The sequence below is a fragment of the Anthonomus grandis genome, chromosome 9 (genome assembly GCF_022605725.1).
Source record: "Anthonomus grandis grandis chromosome 9, icAntGran1.3, whole genome shotgun sequence".
NCBI classification, from domain to species: domain Eukaryota; kingdom Metazoa; phylum Arthropoda; class Insecta; order Coleoptera; family Curculionidae; genus Anthonomus; species Anthonomus grandis.
In genome coordinates this window covers 3,696,301-3,721,231 of record NC_065554.1, presented here as the reverse complement: position 1 = coordinate 3,721,231, position 24,931 = coordinate 3,696,301, and the positions used below count along the sequence as shown (strand labels likewise).

At 35.1% G+C, this 24,931-nt stretch overlaps 1 protein-coding gene across 1 annotated transcript in view; it reads right to left on the bottom strand.

The window, feature by feature from the left end:
- Positions 1 to 888: 888 nt before the first annotated feature.
- The window catches only part of LOC126740744 (N(G),N(G)-dimethylarginine dimethylaminohydrolase 1), a 74,768-nt gene continuing 50,725 nt past the window's right edge, over positions 889 to 24,931 (bottom strand). Inside the window, exons 2-5 of the mRNA XM_050446904.1 lie at positions 15,505 to 15,607; positions 15,331 to 15,428; positions 11,380 to 11,604; positions 889 to 11,275 (exon numbers count right to left, since the gene is read on the bottom strand). Of these exons, the coding sequence (XP_050302861.1) occupies positions 11,150 to 11,275; positions 11,380 to 11,604; positions 15,331 to 15,428; positions 15,505 to 15,607 (552 nt within the window). The 3' untranslated portion in view covers positions 889 to 11,149. The remainder of the gene's footprint in view (positions 11,276 to 11,379; positions 11,605 to 15,330; positions 15,429 to 15,504; positions 15,608 to 24,931) is intronic.

The window sequence follows — 24,931 nt, the reverse complement described above, 5'->3', positions numbered from 1 at the left end:
TCTAAAACACAGTGGCGACACAATTTTATTTGGGGTTTAACTTGTTCGGAATGTGTTTTCCAAACAGGTTTATTATGAAGATAATGGAAATGTCTTTGTTCCAGTTAGCTAACTCAGTAGTTCTAATCAACGGTAAAAGTGGATTGCAAATTTTATAGTCTAGGAGTTCTACCAGCAAAGGTGCTATCTATCCATCTAATTATCCATTAAATTACGACGGTTTCTTAGGAATGGCTCAACTGGAAAATGATTTTGAAAGAAAATAAAGGGCAACAACCATCTCGTTAAAAGGTGAAGTACGATCCTTTTTTTCCAGGATTCATTCAAGTGACAACGTCATCCTATGTTTACTGCCCCCTCCCCAAAAATCAATAAGTTAAGCTGAATCCCCTAGCGGTTTAAAGATTCCAAATCTTAAAGAAATGTTCCTAAAATTAGAAAATACACTAGCTATAAAATTGAGCACTCTATAATTTATGCCTTTTGCTGAAATCTAATATCCAAAATTGTTTGACTATTGTTTGTTGACTGTCTGATTATTGTCATGGTGATTGAATTCCTGGCTCGTCATCCTAAATAGAGAGAAATATCTTCTGTTAGCTGTTCAGAATCACGTAAAATTTCTGAGCCAATTTAAGCAGTTTTTGAAGGTGGTAGACAATGGTACAGTGAAAACATCTTGTCGAACTTGCGTTGTCTTATTTATTTAATGTAACATAACTTATATTATATTAATTATTTATTTAATAAGACAATGCAAGTTCGACAAGATGTTTCCAATTTAAGCAACCATTTATTAGTTTATAAAAATTATGGTTGCTTTATTTATCATAGAGGATGGTTACAAGTAGGTATTCGTAAAAAGGATTTAAATATACAATACAAATACATGAGTTAAAGAATATTTAATTCATCTGCTTATACAATATAACGATCTAACAATTATTGTAATATAGTGGCATCGTACATGATGTAAAATATTTTTATACTGTTGAATTACAATAAATTAAGCATGCGGGTTCTTAAATAATTACATAACTATATACTTGGTCAAATATTGGAATGCATTGAATTTAGATTTTTCCCTTTTTTACAAATGTTATTTAAGATTTTGATATTTTCTAAAACTACAACAAAAACAACGATTTAATCATTTTTAATAAATATCTAATATATATAACTTTAGTAAACCTAAAACACTAGGCAAAGCAAAATAATAGGCGAAGGGTCCTGTTTACTTCACAATCTTTATTTCAACAATGCCGACGCGTTTCGGTTGTTAAACCATTATCAAGGGAAAAATGATATTATCATAAAATGTCCATAAAAAGGTTAAAAACAACGGCACACACATAACATCACAATACATTAATCCTATTATATACCTTCGCCTATTATTTTGCTTTGCATAATGGTACTTCATCCTGGATAAATCTATGGTAAACCTAAAACACTACGCATTATATATAAATTACTATATTATATATATTGTTTTTGTGCAAGACATTTTGTTTTTATGTTCTCCGTAATTAAAATTAAAACGTAATAAAAGTATTCTATTTAACGCCATAAAATTTCAGCATAATTAAAACCGCATTACGATATGCGGTTATAATTACACTTAAAAAATGTACTCAGATTTATTGCTTTTAAAACAAACAGAATATTTATTGCTAATCACAATTAGAGTAAATATAAAGAATAGGGTGATTTTTTCCTTGGTGCTTGCTAATTTATTTTGTCATTAAAGTTGATATACCTATAAAATATTCCAAAAATAAGACCAAAGTTTGTCACTTTGCGAGACTCTTATTTTATGTCAAGATTTGAAATCCGTTTTTTTTAAATAAATTCCCTTATTTTTATTACCAAATTTATATCGATCGGATTCAGTCAATTTAATTAAATCAATTTTTTTAAACTTGTTGAAAATGTGTTTTTCATGTTTTCTTAAGTTGTCTTTTGGAAAATCTCTTTTTTTGGGTAAAGTTAAGAATAAAATTTATAATTCTCGTCTTTATTGCCTGTTAGTCCAGCTACATCTATAAATTCAGTCGAAATCTCTTTAAAGAGGAATTTGATTTATCTTTGATGACTATTGAAAATTTCCTGAATGGTGTTTAGCTTTGTTATACGGAAGCTGCGGGAACTAAACATTACAGTAAATACGGAAGTAATAAAGTATGAAATTTACAGAATTTTCTTTTATTTTTAATTATCACTTAAACGCAACGCAACAGAAACTAAAATAAGTAAGGCAGAATAGTTAAAAGATTTAAACACAACTTGCCTGAAACATACAAAGTAAGGAAATTCTATTTTCACAAAATGTGAAAACCATATTCATATACATAGGGTAGAGTGCTCTAGGAGTGCGCGGTCAATAAGAATACGCACTCGTCGATTTTTGGAGCATGTCGTCGACAACAACAAGGTGTTATAGTTCGTACTGATTAAGAGGAGTGTCTGCATGTTTCTTGTGCATTTTAAGCAAATAAACAGCGATAATAACGTTATTAGGTAAGTTTAAGAAATTTTATCTGTTTTGTTATTATATTTTGACATTTTGGATATTGTACACAACTGTAGTTTTCAAGAATTTCGCGGTCATATTTTGTCATGCTTACAATAAACCTTGAAGAATCGTATAAATCATACCGTTGTTTACAATTTCGAACCAAGATGGAGGCAGCACTGGCGCTTTTTAAAACATGCTCGTTTTGTAAGAGTACGCGCGCACTCTTACAAATCAGGTTTTTTGTTTTAACGGATTAAACGTATTTTTTCTTGTGTTTCAGCATGTCTGGCAGAAAACGAAGTTCTCAACGTGCTTTATGCTCACCGGCGGTTATGGAGGCAGCAAGAAAGAGTTACATTAAGGCAACCCACCGCTACAAGCGTCGCCAGGGCTGTTGGGTTTAATAAGCCACAGTGTGAGCGGTTTTATAAAAACCTCTTGGAATTAATGAACAAATATAAATTTCCGCCATATGCAATTTACAATATGGACGAATCGGGATTTTCCACTGTCCCAAACAAGCCCCTTAAAGTTTTCTCTACAAAAGGAAAAAGGTGTGTCAATAAAATATCAAGCGCAGAACGGGGAACCAATGTTACTGTTGTATGTGCAATGAGTGCTAGTGGACAATTTATTCCTCCCGCATTTATATATCCACGTAAAAGAATGAAGGCAGAACTTTTGGACGGAGCTCCGCCATCTTCAATTGGAATGGTATCTGATAGTAGTTTCATCAATCAGGATTTGTTTGTTGATTATGCCACACATTTTCGAGATCATGCTAAGCCAAGAAAGGAACAACCAGTACTAATGATAATAAATAACCACACTTCCCATTGTTCTATTGCAGCAGTTGATTTTTTTCGACAATATAACATTATCGCATTAACACTTCCTCCTCATAGTAGCCACCGTATGCAGCCACTTGACCGATGTTTTTTTAGCCCGTTAAAAAAGTTTTATTCCAACGAGTGTGAAAAATGGTTGACGAACCATCCAGGGCGGGTAATTACGATCTACCAAATTACTTCAATATTTGCACCTGCATATTAAAGCTGCTACTTTAACGAATGCGATTGAAGGTTTTAAAGTGACAGGGATATGTCCCATTTAATGATGATATATTTACCGAAGCTGACTTCATGGCCACTTTAGTCACAGAACGAGAAAATTCTGCTACAGCTACAGTCGCTACGCAAGTAGAAGCGCCAAACATTCAGTTAGAAGTCGCTGATAACTCAACATCTAAAATCAATATTCAACTTCATCAAACCTTTGAAAATGCTTCCAAAGTTGTTTGGACTGTCAATCCAACTGTTGTAACTCTCTCAAGAGAGAGTTCCACTACTAAGAAAAATTCACCTCAGCCTACAGAGCTGGTTGCCAACACATCTGCAATCATTTCAACTTTGGAACAAACAGTTGCTGTAACGCCAGAAACCAAAACACTTGATTTATCAAACACTCCTGGAACATCATCAACTTATATTAAATTAACAACAATTTCTCCATTACCCAAATCAATTACGTTCAGGTCAACAAGTCGCAGAAGCAAAAAGTCGGAAATTATCACCAGCTCCCCATATAAGGACCAACTAATTGAAGAAAAAGAGAAAAAAAAAACCGAAACCCATAGTCAAACTAGATATGGGCGATAACCTACCACCACCACAAGAGCTTTCGGAAGAGAGTTTAAAAAGAAAATGCGCTGTGAACCTCAGACAGGCAAAGAAGACACCGAAAAATGGAAAAGCTGTTTTGAAGAAGCCAAAATCACCGCCTCATAAGAAAATGTGGAGCTGTCCTGTCCAGGGTGCAACGAAACATGGATGCAACCAAACAACATGCAGTGCCTACGAGGGTTCTGGATCTTATACATGTGACCTATGTTCATAAAATTGCGGGCGTACTCTTACAATACTAAATGCGTACTCTTAAAAAGCGGGTTTATAAGAGTGCGCAAAATCACTTTTTTTAAGTTTAATTTTTTCTGTTGAAGTACTGATGTTTAGTTTGCGAATTATACCTTATTTTGTTGTTTAAGTATCAACAGTCATAAATAAAAAAATATATATTTTCAACGCAATTCCTTTGGATTTTTTACCTGATTAAACCTTAAGTGCGCACTCTTGAAGCACTCTACCCTAGAGCCAACAGAAATATATTTTACCAAGCATTGACAAAGGAGAGTTTAGTAGTTTTTGAACTATCTTGAAAGGAAAATTAAAGGTATTTCTTCCGAAAACATTAAGAGAAGCTGTCAATATTTAGAATATGTGTAGAACATGTAATAGTATTGTAAAAATATCGTCTACGAAAATATTATATATCAAGATTTGAAATGTCACATATATAATCGGCAACGAATAGTGCAATGAATCATCAATGAATTAAGAATTAATACTCAGAAAAAAGTTGAAATTAGTAAAAATTTGTTTAAAATTTTCGGCAAAAGTAATTTGGCGAGCATATACCTATTAATACGTATACCCTTGTCAATGATTATCTGTTAATATTGTTTCAGTAAATTAAATTAAGTAGTGCCAAATCTGGCAACAGCCAAATCACCTGATCCTCAGGGTCGGCCGCCACCTACGACGACACATTTTCAGCAGTTCAGTTCAGTTAGTTGAGTAAGTTAAGTTACATTTTTGTGGTATGTAAGTAAGGATGTCGCGCGGCAGCCACCACCGTGACGCATCTCAATTCATGCCATTGTCAACCCTCATTTTCAGTAATATTTCGCAGTAAGTGAATAAAGTAATAAGTGCAACGATCATACTTAATTGGTTTTATTAATAAATTAAATATACAGTCCACAAAAAGTAAGCAGTAAAAAGAATAAAATAAAAGTGTAATTTAATAGCAACAGAACCAGCGACGAAATAAAATAACCCCAAACAAATATGTCTGTTATTAATAGACGTTAAAAAAATCTGAACTTTTTGCGTCAAAGAGATATGCTCTACTTTGCAGTTTAATTTCCTAAGCTGACGATTACCAGTATCTCCGAAGCTAATATGATTCTTGGCAATATTCTATCGCATAATCCCTGAATGAAAAGGAGTGTTTATATTCAGCAATTAAGTCCTTTGTCTGTCTATCTTATCTGTATAGGTTGGTCGCCCCAGGGTCGGTGGTAAAAGTGTGCAAGAGTTTTTTTTGACGTCATATATATTTTATAAATTCTGAACTATGTTTTACGGTAATACGAAAAAACGTTAGCACGTTAAATTGTCTATACCTCTAATGCTTTATATTGCATTTACAATAAATTATTGCTAAAATATACGCATTTAATAATTAATACTAAAGGAGCTACCTTTTGATTCTTTTATGACGTCACAGCAATAATGAAGACTTAGAAGGTGGTGGTAGAATATATGTTATTTTTGCTTCGACTAATATGATAATGTTTTAAAAATAGAACATCACATTCGGATGATTAGTTTTATCTTACGATGCATGTTTTCATCTACCGTATTTTACAGTAATGAAAAGCCTTCAAAGACATTGAAAAAATAATAAATCAAAAGCCTTGATAAATTTTAAATTGGTAAACAAAAAATGTTTAATTTAAAATAAATAGTAACGTAATTATGCACTAATTGTAGAATCGTTCGCTTAATAATCGCTTTCTGACGAGTTCTGACCTTCTCCAATTATTAACTAGAAAGCTATAATGGACACATTTATGTTGTGTTCTAATTACATTTTAAGCAGAAAATACACATCTCCAAAAGTCTTGGCTTCCCTTGCTAAAGTTTGCTGTCTAATTTAAGGTGGTCATGTTTTATTTATGAATATTTTTTTATCTTAACATAAAGATAAAGAACAATATGTGGTAAGAAATTGTTTTAGGTCGACGATATGAAAGAATTTATAAAATTAAGAAGTTATAAACTGATTTCGAGTGATAAAATATCGATATATCTAGGCAATTTGATTTCTTAGTTTGATTTGCAAGAATAGTTGCCTTACAGCAAAAAGGTTTATCAAATCATTAGATTAAGCGTATTTATTAATATTCCAAGGACTTTTATAAGGCACATAGTCCTCCTTTTCTAGGAAATTACCAGCGTTGCGCGAAGGCTGGTCAGTAGTCGACCTAAAATGACATCAGAGGAAGATGGTTAATTTCCCCCGGAGAATCCGAACGATAATAGCAGCAGCTGTTCAAAGTCATTTTTTGCGTACATACCGGAGGGTGGTTTTGACAAGTACCCTACGAAGGCTTCATTCTTCAAATCTAAGGGCCAGAAGTCATTTAAGGGTGAGTAGACTTACACCTGAATATAAAGCAAGACGGGCTACTGAGCACCAGCATTGGCTTTTACGCCAATGGCGCAGTGTATTATTTTCGGACGAGTCACTATTTGGTTAATACAGTGATTTGACAGAAAAGAATCTGATGGAACGACCACGGAAATAACACTGATGTTTTGGGGGCGTATAATGTATCGTCGCCGTACCGCACTTATCCTCAAATAAGAAATAACGACACGTGCTACATACGTCGATAACATTGTTGAAGCAATATTTCAACCTTTGCGTAACGAATTTCGGAATCATTTCATTTTTCAAGACAACAATGCCAAAATACACCGTACTCAAAGGGTAGAAAACTTGTTACGGGAAGGCAATGTCCAGACATGAATTCCATTGAACATGGGAGTATGGGATTATCTTGGTAGAGTAATATTCAATTAAGACAATCCTCCTTTGAAGTTTCAGGACTTGAGGGAGGTGCTCAAGAAAAGTGGAACAGTATGCCAGAGAATTTCATCAACAACTTGATTCGTAGAATTCCGAGACGCTTATGGTCTATTGATTGAAAGAAGAGACAATAACATAGACTTCTAAAGTTATGTTTTCAAATTTTTATTTTCAAATAATTTTTTTCATTTTCAACACATTTTTCTTGCATTGTTCTGCCATATTTGATAAAAAAATTAAAACATTATTCGTCACCTTATGCTGTTAACCGAATAAAGAATAAAATGCAATATATTTTGAAAATTTAATTCTTTTATTTTTATTTAAACCCTGAAGGACCAACACTTTTGGAAATGTGTTTATTAATCAAACGAATATACAACTAAAATAAATTAACTTCTCTCAATACTAAATATTTGCAGAACATAGGATAGGTTCGGTAGTTCGTAGACTCGATTCATCAAGCCTTTACCAACAGATTAATGGTTTGCACTCTTATAACTGTACATAAGAGTGTATTCGAGTTAATGCTCTGTATAATAAAGTCTTAATTCTTTTATTAAATCGAAAAAGCAGCAAAAATTACTATAATCTGGTGAAATAATTACTTATATCGCACTTACCTTGTATAATTTTACGATTATACCAGGTTCAGAGGAAAGGAGGGCAAGTTGACGAAGTAGGTAGATGACCAATTGGCCAAAATAAAGCTGTGGCAACGCTTGATAAAATGGCGACTCTGTCAAAACATCTGTTTTGACACAACTAATTGGTTTTCTGCCGGACATAGATCGTCAGTTATAGTTATAAAATTAAAAAAAATAAGTTATGGCCTAGAAACTGGGATTCGTATCAAAGATCCTGGTTGGAATCCCAGTTGAAGTAAAAAAAATCTAATTTAGTCTTCGCCCTCTCTTCTCCAAAGAAAGCAGGTCGATATTTTGTTGAGTGGTTTATGAGAAAATACAAGTGGTTACTAGGAACGCCATTAACGTTCATTGCAAAACTTTTGGCTTTTTAAAGCTTATGGCTATCAATCAGCAAAATCTTGCTCAGTTCTTCATTGCATTAAAGGACATTAGAGAAAGGTACAATTTTACATCAAACTAAATTTATAACCTCGATGAAACCGGTATTTCTACTGTTCCTAAGTATTTCTACTGTTACTAAGCATCCTAAAGTGATCAACGTCAACAAGCGACATCAACATCGAGTTGTAAAAGTGTCATCGGTAGAAAGAGGTATGAATATAACAGTGATCTGTTGCATGAATGCCCGTATGTATTTAATATCACCATTTTTGATTTTTCCAAGAGTGAGAATGCAACCAGCACCTGGATTGTTGAGTATGGCCAACACGCCACCTGGATTCGTTGAGGTTGCACATGAAACGGGTTCATCAGCATGCAAGATCCGGCGAGAACAATAGAATATTATTGTTAATGGACAATCACGTCACCTTAGAAGCAATAAACTTGTGTGCGGGGAAAATGTTATTTCTGTCATCGGATTTCAACCTCACACAAAGTCAGAATGCAGCCACTAGATGTTTTGCTGTATGAATGGGCATAGGATGACTACTAAATAATTCCGATAAAGCTATAACTCTACCTAATATTGTCTCCATTTTTGGTGAAGCATAACGCAAGAGGCAACAGTTGCGAATGTCATGAGTGGCTTTAGAGCCACTGGAATATAACTTGATTTTAAAGTATCAAAAACAATAGAAAAAGAATTAACTTAACGGCAATAGAAGAATCTCGCCAACCAGAACTCAACTTACATGAAATTGGGGAAGCTCATATATTACCAGAACCAGTGCCTTCAACTTCTAAGTAAACATCACTACGCCGTTATTACTAGTAGACAGTCATTCCATGCCTTCAATTTCATCTTGTCATTGCTTCCTTAATTGACAAGATGAAGTTGCCACGACAAACTCCAACTAAGAAAATCCAAATAACAAGTGTATTACCTCCGCTACTTCATGCAATCGTAAAAAATAGACGTAGAAAGTAGTAATCGTAAAAAGGGCCTTCTTTGATTCTTTTCTTTTAAAAGATGCTCTGGAAGAAAAAGAAGAGGAAACCTAAATAAAGAACGCAAAAAACAATTAAAGCCGCAGAAACTGAAAACCACCAAAAAAATACAGATTAAAAAAAATTATAAAAATATAAATTAAAGGAAAACACAAAACGACAGTTATTAGATTCTTCTTCTTCAGAGAGTTCAATAGTACAAAATACCTTATCATGACAGTGATACCGATATAGATCCAGAGAATGAGGAAGACAACAGAATGTGTTTGTTTTGCAATAAAGAAGGCAAAAACAACGAGTTATGGTTTCGATGCACATTAAATGATCTGCACTTGAAAGACCTGACACAGATCTACACTTAAAAGAAGCAAAGGCCAATTAACCAAAAATAGTTCTGCAGTACATTCTTTGTTGTTTTTTCGTGTTCTATCTGCATTGATATGGCATATCATATTAGATTAAGACCATGACCATTCTATTAAGATTTTGAGGCTTGAAAGCCAAAAAAATTGGGTTTGTCCTTTTTTCTGCCACCCTTTCCTACTGCTTACCAAATACAGTTCGTCGCTTATAAACACTTGTAGGTAAGATGATGAACATTGCATCTCTTTTTTTAATTATATTACAAAAATGTGTTGAGCTAGAGCTGTGATATTTTGTAGGTTGACTACTGTAACAAATAGAGTTACAAATATCAATAAATAAATATTTTTAGTTTGGAAAAAAAAAGTTTGGATATTAGCCTTAATTTCGTCAACTAACCCCCCTTTTCCATATATTATATATGATTATTTCAACAATATACTATAGTATAGGTCCCATCCGTGGGTATCAGATTTTACCCAACTCAATCTTGATAATTATTCCCGATGTTATCAATAAACTGAATTGACTGTCTAGTGCCAAAGAGACTATTGTGTAAAGCTCCTTTATTATTTTGTAAAAATATGCATTTCCCTATAACGCGAATTAGGAACGAATGCATAATTCGTTTTTTGCCAGTCCTTTTTTGGTTTGTTTTTGCCGGTCGTTCGGATGTTTTTATTTTGAGTTGTCGGTCCGTACTTGCAGTTATTTATAGTTACGGCATAAATGTTATGTATTTATATTGAAAATGCCGAGTTTGTTGGATGAAATTTGATATTATCTTTGTTGTGCCTTTGTTTGTTTATGTAAACACCTTTAAAACATTTTCTGTATAAACGTTGATTAGAGAGAAGAACCGGGAGTTTTCTTTAGAACGGGTAGTCCTATTGAAACCTCACAGAGACTAAGGAAGGAGTTAATATGAAGGCCTATGCAATGGCTGTCTAGGTATTTGAAAAAACTAACAAATATAAAATTAAAGTTTCCCTACATGTCTAAGTAGACGTGTATTAAAAAATATATTTAGATTTGTTGGCTTTGGCATGAAAGCACTGTATGAGCAGCAATTATCAAATCAAAGTAAATATAACTATTGAACGAATAATGTATGAATAATATACGTTACCATGAACCGAATAGATATACCTCCCGAACAAAGAACACTCTCATTGTTCGTTTTTATCATCATTTATGAATAGAATATTTTGTCTATTAGTTTCAATGTCTTCTTTAGAGATATGAAAATGAAAAACTTTCTTCTCATTACTGCTTTGAAAATAATGTTGGTTTAATGTATTGCGAAAACTAACTCACTGTTAACGTGCTTTTATCAGATTAGTCGTAGAAAAGCATATATTGTACATAGTTTAAAAGTTGCTGCAGGTGGGATCGCGGTAACTTCCGTAAAATCCCACCGCACGGTTGGGTAAAGTTTCACTTTTAAAACTAGAACTCTAACATTAAAAAACATTAATATAATTCTTTATTATGAATGTATTGAATAACTAATTTATAGACTCCGTATATGTTTTGCCCGCCTTACCAGTATACAGCTAGACGTCAATCCGCTAGACAACTTGCCTAACTGCATAATATTTATTGAGCGTCTGGGATAGTCTATTTTTTCTCCAAATTTCTATAATGCAGAATAAAATTATAATTAAAAACTTATTAAGACAATATAAAGAAAATATTATTTAACTATATCTTTATTTGAGGCAGTGTTAGCCTGAACTTTACCTTAAATGATAACGGAATCTCTTCAGAAGCCCTATGTACTAAAGTACCATTAAGATACAAGACGTTAGCTGCCTCATCCTCAGGTAAAGTCAGCGTCTGATAGCTAAACGTAGCCTCTCTCTCCATTCTTTTCAGTACTTCTTGAGATTCATTTCCGACACCGACACATAGCAGATCTGGCCCACACATCGTGATATATGATTTAAGATGCTTCTGCTCAGGTACCTAAAATGTATTTAATTAATGTAAAAAATAAAAGGTGTGTACTTAATGTATGTAAATATGCAGTGAGGGTGTAAAATCGCACATACATATTTATAAAATCTTATTTTTTAGTGGCTGTAATTAAATATACGATCATAATCTATTTTTTTATGGAAAGCTTTTCTAAAGCTTAGTAGTATGACGCCGCCAATATTAGCTACATTATTCCGGCATTTTCGCAGTGACATAAGCAGGCACCCGCACGACATCTCTGAAGACGCGTGGAAGGTTAGCGAATCTTCCGAAACCATGGTCTGTCGAGTACATAGGGAGCCTGCGCCGCCGGGAATCAGTTCAAGTCAGACGTTTATTGATGCGACTTTTAAAATCGATATAATTAGTAGTAAGTAAATACAGTGTTAATAAATATTTCGAGTACTCTTAACTGATTGTGTTTAGTGTATACGTGAAAAATAAATTAGTTGACTATTTTTGTGCATTTAATTCACACCTTGACGAACGGTAAAAACGTTACATTGGTGTTAGGTGTGTAGTGTGAATTGGACATTGATAAATAATAAATAATAGTTAACTGAAATAAAACAGACTAAAGTGTATACAAATGTAAAAATGAAAAAGCTGGTGGATTTAAAACTTGCTGAGCTAAAAAGCGAACTGGAGGAAAAGGATTGCAATACGACGGAAATAAAGCTGACTTGAAGAAGGCAGTGACCCGGACAATTTTTTTGCAATAGTTTTTGCTGATGCTATCGATATTGATCAATTGTTGCAAGGTTTAAAAAAATGATTTGCTGAAAAATCTGCAACAATGATAGAAAGTTTAAGATTCGAATTACTAGAAAATTCCGTCAACTTGAAAGATAAATTGGTGAAAAATTCTGCCAAGCTGGAAGCTGCTGGAAAATATCAAAAATGGTAGAAGATTGTGCCACACAAAGAGAGAATTATGCAAGTTGGAAGAAGAAATTTTAGAAAATAAGAAGAAATTATGAGAAGAAATTCCGGAAAAAATATTCTTTACGGAAAAAGGAGATTATTTCATTAATGAAGGAAAGAATCCAGAAAGTTCAAAACAAAATTGCAAAACCATTGCTTAATTAGTTTTGACATCCAGCAGGAATATCAAACATCTGTTTGTGAAGGTTGACCTTAACCAGACCAAATTAATCATTGCAAAAGCCTATTTTCCTCCACGTAGTGCACCTAATAAATATCTGGAGTTTGCCGAGAATGTTGAAGCCGTGTCTGAGGAACACCCAGGACACAAAATTTGTATACTAGGTGATGTTAATCTCCTCCATTTTATGTGGTCTGATGACTGTAGTGCATCAAAAACTAAGTGGCACTAGAGGAGGTTGAATCTTGTGGCGTTAACTTTACAGTGTTACTATTTTGCCAAGAGTTTGCAGACGGTAGCTCAGAATTATTGGAGGCTTGGGATTGTTCGAAGGTTCACTTATGACTGGCTATTAAAGAATATAAACTTGATTATAACTATTAAATAAGAGGGCGCCACTTAGTTTTTTTTTATAAACGAAAGAAAACTAAGAAAAAGACTTGGTATATAGGTTTCAATTAACAATTAAATAACCCTGGATAAGGTAGATTTAAAGAGGCAAAAAAATCTCAATAATACAACCAAATTATATTTATATTAAAGATATGTACACACCTCATGTTCTAATCTGATTTGCTATGAATTAAAATATGAATAATGTTGATATGATTAAAATAAATTTGACAAAAGTAACATTTAAATTATGATTTCACTACTAGGTAGATTTCAGCACTTGAAAAATTAATTGCAATTTGAATCAAATACATAATGAATGGATCACTAGTGGAAAAACGTCAAGACTTTTCAAGTTGTTTTTTTGGCTAAGACGATTTCTTCTGCAGAAATTTCTAAAAGAGGCATCCCCGAGATGTTGATTTTTGAAGAACATTATAAAGTTATTGTTTGCACCGCGTCTTGAACTTCTTGCTTAAATAATGCAAACTCCCACTGGTTTATTTTTACCAACTTTGAAGATAAATCTTGTTCGGCCTCAACAGATATTGTTGGTCTTCGCCCTTGTTTTGCCAAATTTTGAAAAATCTTGAGTTCTCACCAAATTTGCTGTTTTATCGAGTTTTATCATATTACTACGAGACATCTTACTGCTTTTTTTTAACCACAAAAATAATATTCACTAACCCCTTGTTGCTTAAGCCTCAAAAATTACACTGAACGTGCAACCACTCCTCCCAGCTCATGTCTTGCCATTCTTACTGCAAAACATCCAGAGAAAATTAAAAAATTTTCATGACCTACTGAGATATTAGGGAAAAACGGAAATTTTCTTACCTTATTTTAAAATATATAAAACAACTATCAACGCTTTTTCATTGGTACTTTTTAAGACCTACGTGATGGCGTTTTTAGATTTTATAGCTATATTTGCAGTGTTCTTCTGGCACAACATGTAGCAGGTCAGCATGTCAAACTTTTCTTCATTACTTACACAACAAAAAAATACTCAACAATAAGCAATAAAAACTGTAACAACAACAACTTAATAACTCTAAATCAACTCAAAAATTATTATTTTATCCGACTACAAACATAAAATTAAGCCTTTTGTGATAGGGTAAGAGGTATTTACGTCAAAATGTTAAAGCATCAAAAATGCAAAGCCTACATAAAAATATGATTAAAAAAATAAAAAAATCTTTTTGTTGTTGATGGTTTCTCGAAAACGAAACGTCGTATATAAAATCTAAAAACGCCATCACGTAGCTCCTAAAATGACTGGTGCCAATGAAAAAGTGTTAGTTTTTTTATATATTTAAAAATAAGGTCAGAAAAAAATAAAATCGATTTTGGCAAATTTCCGTTTAACAACTTTTTTCTAATTTTACTTAGGCTGTAACTTCAATAGGTACTGAGATCCCCATGCTTAGAATTCTTATCTTGGACACCCTGTATATAATATCATCAATAGTAATACCAAGGAGTTTGCAGTTTTCTTTGTTTTGTAAGGGGCATTCTTTATTAAACATCATTTTCTGGACGCCACACTTAAACCACATAATAAAACTCTTACGCACATCAAACACAAGCTAGTTTAAATCACAGTACCCTTATAAAATCTTAAAATCCTCGGAAACCTGAGCTTTAATGTAATCAGAATCTTGGTGACTCCACAATATAGTGCTATTATCAGCGAGGAATCACTTTGCCCTGCAGTCTCAACGAGCCTAATTTATTTACCTTGACACTGCATCACAAAACACTAAATAGAAATTGGACGCAAATTACAAGGCTCATTCAAATCCCTACTACCTCTTCCCTACAACTTAATCAAAAAAACGGAGGTTTTTAGCAGAAATTCTGACCCATGGTTATCTATTTCCCATTTTAAGCCTTTTTTTTTAGAAAAACACTAATTTCTCTTATCATATAGCACATAAAAAATAGGGTAAATGGGCCAGAAGCCATTTCAACTAAATTCTCCAATTAACCAAGGCTGTAGCAGAGGAAAAGGAAAAAACATACCTATGTTTTTTAAATAATATGATTCTGAAATCGATTTTTATAAAACAAAAAATTCATTTAGTTGTTCGCGTGAAGGTGATCCAGCGTGCAATTAATAAACTTTTTACAAAACTGAGCACACTTATTACCTTCACCTTCTTCTCGACATTGTCACGCAAATGGGCCACGATTATATTTTCAGGTTTTACCTTTATCGGGGTACATGGATACTCTGGAAACGCTGCAGCGACGGCACGAGCTCCCGCTTCATTCGTCCATTGAGAAATTCCAACAAAGAATTCCCTTCCTAGAAAATAATTGTATTAACATAACCTCAAAAACTATTTTTTTTATATTGAACTAATAAAATATATAATTCATACCAGTAAAAAGAACATCTCCACCATCTAACGTCGCATTTTTATCGGATATTTCAATAATTGGTAAGTCTAGTTCTTTCTTTAGTACAACACGTATAGTCTCTACCTACAAATAAATACTTATTTTATTGGGGTTTTACGGTAACTATAGCATAGGTTAAATGGGGTCGATTACTTTAACAGCTTAATTCAATTTGAATAGAGTATTCTTTTTCACATGTCCCAATTTAACGCTTTAAGTACTTTAACAATAACCTATTCTACACATGTATAGATTGTGATAATAATTGTTTAATATTTGTGCTTAAGTTAAAAATAATTTTAGTCTGTATATATATTGTGGAACATTTTTAAATATTTGCTTGTTAGTGTAAGGGAGAGTGGGGCAACTTTGACATGCTAAAGTTTACGGGCTTTTAAAGATAATTTGGTGGTGCAGAAAAAAAATCATTTTTATTTTAACACAGTTTTTACACTTCTTTATTAAGTAAAAAACATATAAAACTGAAAACTTAAAAAATAACGCAACTAAACTCTAACTAAATATATATTTTTTTATTAGTGCCAAATGACGAACTTGCCTTCATCTATGGAGCAAATCGGACAATGCGATTGGTATGGAAAAAAAGTAATTTTTTGAATAAATCGCAACAAACAGTGCCTTTTTTGTTAATAATCTGTGCGATTCTCATTATTCCATAGAAGGCATTTACAGCATTAAATCCAGTTATCTTCTGTTAGTCCATATTTTTCACAACAGTAAATACAGAAGGTGTCACTTTCATCCTCATGACTGTTTTGAGATTTCTGTTTTTTTCGTTGTTTTTTCTTTCGATCTCTTGCGTGTTTCCTAAATTTCTTTTTATAGATTTTTTTTCTGTATATGTAGCTATTTCATTTCATGTTCGGATTTATAAGGAGAAGATGTTCTACTGATTTTTCCTGATACCTTCTACGTTTTATTGCGTCAAAAATTTTGGGTTTTCACAGAGGAGACAATTCGGCAAATGTCACTTTTCTATTTTCTTTTCCTCTAAATTTAAAATAATCTGTAATCTTTGAAGTTCCAGGCTGTGGATTTTGAAAAGGGATCTAATTCTATTACATTATTTTATTACATTATGATTTAGCGGGTAGGCAGCATATTTATTTCTTCATCTTTATTATTGCTAGAGTCCTCTGTGACAAGTGGAAGTGATACGTTACCACTTTTTTCTAGCTTGTTTTTAGTAATATCAATGCATGAATCAGCTGGGGTGCGTTGACCAAGTACAGCGAAAACGCCCAAAAACTCGTGTTCGCCAAATACATTTTCATGATTTTAGGAAGACCGTATAATAGAGGGGTGGATGGGTTATAGGCGTGAACTTATTTGTCCGGAAAAATTCTAAAGTGTTTGATACTTGCTTCAGTGTATTTTTAAATTTGATGAAAAATTCTTCTAAAGGGTTAAAAGTAATGTGCGAAAAATTGTCAGAAGACAAGAATGAATCTATCTTTTCGACGTATTGAGTTCTGAAGGTAAATTATTCAGAACAGAGAATATATTTTCACAGTTGACCGCCAACAGCTCCAAATCTTGTTTTTTTTGGACTTGTGTGAAAATTGTATTTAATTCCAGAGTTTAACAGTTGTATTTCTTTAACTGTAAAGACGGTGTTGCTTAAATTAAGCGATCTAGGGTGAAAGTTGAAATCTGGAGTATCATGTGTTGAGATGTTTTCTTGAAATTCAGACATAGAGATAGAATCATCAAAACTTAATTTTGTAATGGATTTATCACCACGTTGAATTAAAGCATTTCCTTTTAGTCGAGTGATAGCCAAAATAGACTGGGGTCTGGTTTTGGTTAACTGAAGTCGATTTCTCTTTTCTGAATTTTAAAAATATGAATTTTGTTTTTTAAGCGTTGGAATTTAATATATTTTTGATCATAAATAAAGTTTAAAAATTGAGAAATTAAAGTATCCAATTCAGCAGCATGCAACAACGAGCTTAATCTAAAATACAAAAATTTCAGTTTGAGATCAATAATGTTAAGTTTAAAGTAATGTTTCTTAATTTCTTCTTTTAACCATACTTTTGTAGCTAAATTTATAGCTTTACAGCTGAAGTTGAAGGCTTGTTGGTCTTCAGATTGACAAAATTAGGTTTTAGATTATTCCTTACACATTCTTGGTTGATCCAAATGTCAAGTTGTACTAGTTTCCTTCTTAAGAGGTTCTTTTTGTACTCTCGGATTAACGTAGCTAGACCACAGCGAGCGAACTCTCTAACTCGATAGAAAGAAAATTTCTTTCTATTATAGAAAAAAAAGTCTAAACTCTTCTCTTAATCTCAACTGGCTTCGATCGGGTAGAGTTCGGGTTGCCGTCGGCAACGTTCGGAATGAAATATAGAAAGAGGTTGTATGGTCTTGCTATTACTTTCGTCTCTCTTTAGTACATTGAAAAAATATGTATTTATCTTTGTTTTGGGGATGTTTTTGTACCAGATTTGAAAATCAACGAATTCTCATATTCTCATAAAAAATGAAAATGTTAAAACCATAAAAGTCCACAAAAAAATAACTTACTTAAATCACTTGGTTACAACAGATAATTAGGGTTTTATTGTGGTCAAAAGATCAACGGTATATCTTTGAGTGAACTATAATTTGTTAACCACTTTTTTCAGGTTTAAAACGATCATTAAGTTTATAAGGTCATATAGTTTATCCACGCTTATTTACACCCCGAAATTGGGAAATTCCCAGTGATTCCACAGAAAAGAATAAAATGGGTTTTATTACTCTTCACAAATTTTGAAAATACTATATATATATATATATAATCCTTTTATCCTTAATTCAATACAGAGTTCGTCCTCCGTTAAGTGCATCACCTGCACTTAACGTCGAAGTGTTCTCTGAACCAGTCCCGCTGTACCGAGTGCACCAGTGCGACCGACCCCGCTGTCCTTCTACCCGACGACCGAGTCTGCCATGGCTCACAAACTAGATGAAAATTCTTCCTTCCTGTTAGAGGACGACGAGGATTTCTCGGAGTTCTGTAACACGGACGAGGAAGAGGAGACACCACAAGACGAGGCCGAACGCAAAGCGGATCTGGCCGCTTTGCAAATCACCCCGTCGAATCAGCGCCGGATAAAGGCTCTTGAGTCCGCCCTGCCGTCCGCTTCCGCTGCGGTACAGGCCAGTCCCGCAGTCGAAGCACCCCCTGCCGCCCTGGAAACACCTGTGGAGTCCATCGAGCAGGCCGAACTCCCAGCACAGGAGCCTAGCTCCTGCACTGCGACTCCAGCAGTTCTCCAGGACGAAGACGACGGATTCCAACCTGTCGTCAGCAGGAGGAAGAGTAGGAAGACCTCGGACCCGGAGACGGTCCCGAGGAAGATGCGATCCATCGCGCCACCCGACCAAGCTCCCGCTGCCACCACCTCCACCTCTAGGGCTGGGTTCAGGAACACTCCTCCTGAGCCCAATCCCGAGCCAGCTCCAACAAACCGCAGGACCCAAGCAAGAACCCTCCTATCATCATAAGGGAGAAGACAAAATTCGAGGAAGTCGCCGCCGTCCTGAAGTCCAAAGAAGTACAACACGGCCATGTTGTCAACACTCGAGACGGAATAAAAATCCACCCTCAGTCCATCACGGACTACAGAGTCACCCAGGATTACCTGGAATCATCAAAAGTGCCGATCCACTCCTTCTCCCTGCCAGAGGAGAGAAGGATACATCGTCCTCCGAGGACCCTTCGAGCACTGGTCGGCCGAAAGTATCCTGGAGGACCTGAGGAAGCTAGGCTTCCACCCTCACTCAGCGGCAAGATACTTTAACAGGAACAGGCAGCCTACACCACTAGTCCTGGTGCAACTCCCCAGAGAAGAGAAGGCAATCTTCTCGCTTACGGAGCTACGCGGCGTGAAGATAAGGGTAGAAGCCCAAAGGAACAACTCCTTAATTTGTGTAAGTAATTTAATACCTTTTGTAATTTAACAATTTGAATCTATATCTTATAAGTTTCCTTGGTTCTTTTATAGTATCCCTGATGATGGACATATCATATGTGTGAAACATGTAGGATTAATATTTTAAATAAATTTAGTGGAGGATGATCGAAGTATCTTTAGTTATAGTGCATACGATCTTAATCCGAATAGGGGCAAAATTGGGGAACAGTCAATATTCCGCATCTATAGGTATTAAAATAAGAAGCGAAATATATGTTATTAGTCCTCATATATTTCGAAGGCGACGAACGCCGGGATTTTTAGCCACCGGGCCCGTTCAACAAGAAAACTTTGTCAGAGAGAGGTGTGCGAATGCCGTGTAATAGACGAAGAGGTCAAGTGGCGAGTCGAGAGAGGTTTGGGAATAAACGCCAGTGTCTTGCTTAAAGGCGATTTTTACTTTTTTATTTATATTTCATATTCGTCTGTATAGCAGGTGTTTTGAAGTGTGCTGGTCGCGTGCCGTTTAATTCTAGTTTATGTATTTGTTGCTTCTCTTTTCATTTAGCATTTTTTTGTTATAATAAATTGTTGCTGCTGTTGTTGTTGTTCTTGTTGTTGTTTTTGTTGGTGTTGTTAATACCTAAAATTAACAAGATGGCGTTGTGGAGACCTTTTGATGTGTCTGATGATGAAATGGAAAATTTGGATGCCAATATAAACCAAGATCAATTCGAATTTAAAAATAAAGACTTGCATGTTCAAGCCCAAAGAGCTTGGGCTGCCAAGGCAGTTGTGCATATAGGTCTCCTGATGGACCCGTCATGCCCCACCGGGGGTTACCAGAGCCCAACGGCCTTAGAGAAACCGATAAGGCTCTCTGGTCTGAAGGACTTAAAGTCGCTCGGTACACTGAAAGTGTTACCCAAGTATTTGAACCTGGCGCGCGCAAGTGCTGGGCACTCCCCGACTACATGGTCAACAGTTTCATCCTCCTCATAGCACCATCGGCATTCCGGGTTGTCCGCAATACCGATAGTATGGAGATGGCTTCTTAAGTGCCAGTGACCGGTTAAAAGACCTGTCACTAGCCGAATTTCGCGTCTTTTTAGGCGTAGTAGATTTTTGGTGAGACAGGCAGAGGGCCCACCTATGTGCGCTTTGGCCTGTCTCATACCAGGGGACTCAGTCCATCTTCGGTGGGTCCACTTGTCCAGCAGACCCTTCATTGACGCGACCGCAACGCATTTGGCGATACCAACTATGGGTTCCGGCCCCATCGGCACATTCGCGGATCCCAGTCTGGCGAGAGAGTCCGCTTCCTCATTACCTGCATGGCCTGCGTGGCCAGGTATCCAGAGGAGCTGGACCCTGCATTCAACCTGTACCAGTTTTTTCAGGACTTTTATGCGCTCTAGTACAAGCTTGGAGCTTACCTTTGCGGCCGTGATATACTTAATGGCAGCTCTGCTGTCCGAGCATATTGATACAACTGTATTGCGGTGTCCGCTGCTTAGCATTTTCTGTCCGCATTTTAATACAGCGAATACTTCGGCCTGGAAGACAGTGGCGTGCTCCCCCAGCGAGTATGCCCTACTGGTATGTGGGATCCCATCAATAAGCCCTGATCCAGCTCTGTTATTCATTCTGGAGCCCTCTGTGTACCAGATGGTTCCCCTATTTAGCAATGCAGGTCTGTTGGAATGCTGCCACTCCTCTCTGCCTGCAATGTGCGTCACGAATCCCTCGCAGTTCACAGTCACTGGAGCCATGCAGTCACTGCCCATCAGAAGGAGAGGACATTCCTGTATGGCCCGTGACCAAATTTTTGCGTGACCGGTCTCGCCAGCACGTAGTTCGCCGAGGACGTATAGCCTGTACGCAGTCCTTATCGCCTCGAATTGCACAACGAGGTCCAGAGGCGAAAGGCTCAGCAGAGTCTCAAGCGCTCTAGTTGGCGCCGTCCGCATGGAACCCGTTATGCTGAGACATGCAAGTCGTTGGACTCTGTGCAGTTGAGCACGAATTTTCGCTTTCTCCGTACATGGCCACCAAACGATAGCCCCGTATGTGAGAAGAGGTCTCACAATGCGCGAGTAGATCCAGTGGAGGATCTTAGGAGACAGACCCCAGGTATTGCCAAAAGCCCGCCTGCAGGCCCATAGCGCGCAGGTGGCCTTTTTTATTCTGGTGTCTGCATGATCGTGCCAGGAGAGTTTGGGATCTAACTTGATTCCCAGAAAAAGAACTGTCCTGGAGTAATGCAGCTGCACGCCACCTAGAGATATAACAGGGGGCGTGCCAAAGTTACGTCTCCTCGTGAATAGTAGGAGCTCTGCTTTTTTGGGGTTAATCCTGAGACCCCCGAGAGGCACCATATGTCCACCATATGCAGGGCTCTCATCATAGGGCCCTGCATTGAGACGGCGTCTTTCCCTGGGCAAAGGATTACCAGATCATCAGCGTAGGCCTGTGTGTATAGGCCAGCATTGTTTAAAAGATTTATCAGCCTGTTGACCATAAGGCACCACAAGGTAGGACAATACTCCTCCCTGCGGGCAGCCCCTAGCCGCCAACGTTTCGACAATCTCGTTGTTGAGCTGGGCAGATACATGACGTTTCGAGAGCATGGCCTCTATCCACACTCTTAAAAATAGGTGAATAAAAATTCAACAATTGTATAGATTTTACAAACAATTTGATTCTGGAAATGGTACAGAATCAATTTGTGTAGAATTTCTCTATGCTATTGTGTTTAAACATTTGTGGTTCTATAATCCACAAATTGTGTATCAATTTGATTTATTTTATTGTATGTATAGTACACTATTTGTGTACTTAAATTCGACAATATTTTATATTTATTTAATATAATTGTTCAGTAAAAAAGCACAATTTGTGCATTTTAAATACACACGTTAGTGTAGTTTGTTTTAACAATATATTTTATTTTCTTTCATTTCAATTATTAAATTTTATTACAAATTGTGTATAATAATACTATATATTGTTTTATAAATTTAAATATAGTGTAGGTTACTTATTTTAGGTTTGTATATCAAATTAACATAAGAACTGGAGTTTTTTTATTACAATGTTTTGTATTTATATTCATAAAAATTTAAAAATAATCAATATATTTGTATAAAAAAAATAAACAAATTGTTTAAAAATTTAAAATACATTTTAGAGAATTTCGTCATAAATCTGTGTAATAATAAATTCTAGTGCGCCTGGGAAAAACAGGATAAAAAAAAAGCTGTTTTTTTATTTTAACAATTTATTTAATTGTATGAAATATTTTCGAAAATTCCACCATTAATACATTAGAGCAATGTATTAAATCTTTTCTTCAATCGTTTCAAACCTAAGTTTTTTCCATAGATATTTTACACTGTCTCCTTTATAGCTCCATGTAAGTTTAGGGGATCTTGGTGGACACGATATTTCTACAGGAGCCTTCCTTCCTATCCAATAAAAAAAATCTTAATTATTTGTTTTAATATTAATAGCCTAGGTAATTTTTAGGAAATTTTTAAAATTTAATTTTAAAAGGTTTTTAGTTTGTTGATAATAGTTTAGTTACCATAGAGAGTGTGAGAGCTAGTGGCTGCCCACAGTGAGTAGGTATATGTAGGTATAGGTGTTCAATACTACTACAGGACTTGAAAAGGACGGTACAGGACTGTCAGACAGTGCTATGATTAAGTAGATACCATTTTGTAATACAAATTGAAATACAAATGCAATAAAGGTTACAAATTTAACCGACCTCTACATTAAAATTGGATATTCTATAAGTTATCAGTTATCACTGAACAGCTACCTGTCTAAACATCAAAATATCCAGTAAATTCCAAAGTATACAATAAATGCAAAAAAAAATATGGTGCTTACCTAATTACCTACCTACAAACTGCTCCTGGAGTTGGTCCAATAAACCCCACTCCTTAAGTTTATCTTCAACGAATATATTCATTTTTTTTCTTATGCAATTTTAACACTTAACAAAACGAAAAAACCTTAAAACAAATTAATGCGGGCCGATTGATTGAAGGACTGAAAAATGAACAGTTGAACACCTGTGGCACTGGGAATTATAGCAATGCTGCCATCAAATGTATCTTAAAGATTACACCGCCAATTAAAAAAGTTACGTTTCCTTTTTCCCTACGCGTGTTATTATCACGATATTATTTAAATAAACAAAATTAGAACTTATGATGATTGGGCTTATTTTTAAATATCCTATTAAATTATTTTCAATTAACAACGTTATATCGACTGCAAATTTTGATGCATATCTTTACAACTGTTTAATATTGAATCTGGCAACATTGACGCTAACAACGAAGTTCTAGCGGCAAAGGCAAGGGCGTCGGGCGCGTCCTCCTTTATACACAATTGTGTATTATAACTACACAATACATAGTTTAAAATTCTATAATTGTGAAGGGCTATTAGCAAGAATCTTTTTTATTCTACACAATTGTAAATAAAATCAACACAAGCCAGAATAAAAAATTTATTAAAATTGTAGTAAAAATATACTTGGTTATTAGATTTTTTACCAAACTGCATTGGATTTAAAAAAAAAATGTGGAATATTTATACACATTATCTTAATAATTAATATCCACTTATATTGTATTAATTTAATATGCAATAATTGTATGAAATATACACATTAAAACATATACAAAATGCCTGAGAATTTTTATACAGGACTGTGAGATATTATCTAACAATTGTGTATTAAAATTAAACATTTTTTTTTACACAACAAAATGTGAAAAAATCCATCGGGATTTTTCTGTGTGCAGCTAACCAAACAGGGTTCTGAGCCGCGGCTCTCGAGTGCTTGGCAGATTAATGCAAAAGGGGTGTTGTCGAACGCCCCTTCAATGTCTAGAAACGCACCCAGACAGGCCTTGCCACTACCCAGAGCACCCTCCACCTTCCTAACGAGGTGGTGTAGGGCCAGGTCCGTGGATTTGCCCGCCTGATAGGATGATAAGTGGACCTTGTTCTCGCGGCAAACGCGTCATTATTTTACACGCCGGTGGTATTAACGGCTTTGTTCCCAATGCCTTATTATTATCGGCGAAAAATATTAAGAATTCCTCTGCTGACTACCATAAAGACATGACAGCCAGTCTGTTTGAAAAATGGTTTACTGAGCAACTGTTGCCAAATTTATCGCCAAATTCTGTTGTTGTGATGGATAATGCATCATTATCATTCCCGGTTGCATAATAAAATTCCCAATAATTCCACAAAAAAAGAAGAAATTGCGAAATTTATGGAAATTAAAAACTTGCAGATTCCTAAAAAGGCGACAAAAAAGGCGTTATTAGAAATAATAAAAACAGAAAATTTTAAAAAAGAATATGTCCTTGACAAAATTTACGAGGCAAATGGTTATACAATTTTACGTCTTCCTCCGTATTACTGCGTTTTTAATCCTATTGAAATTATT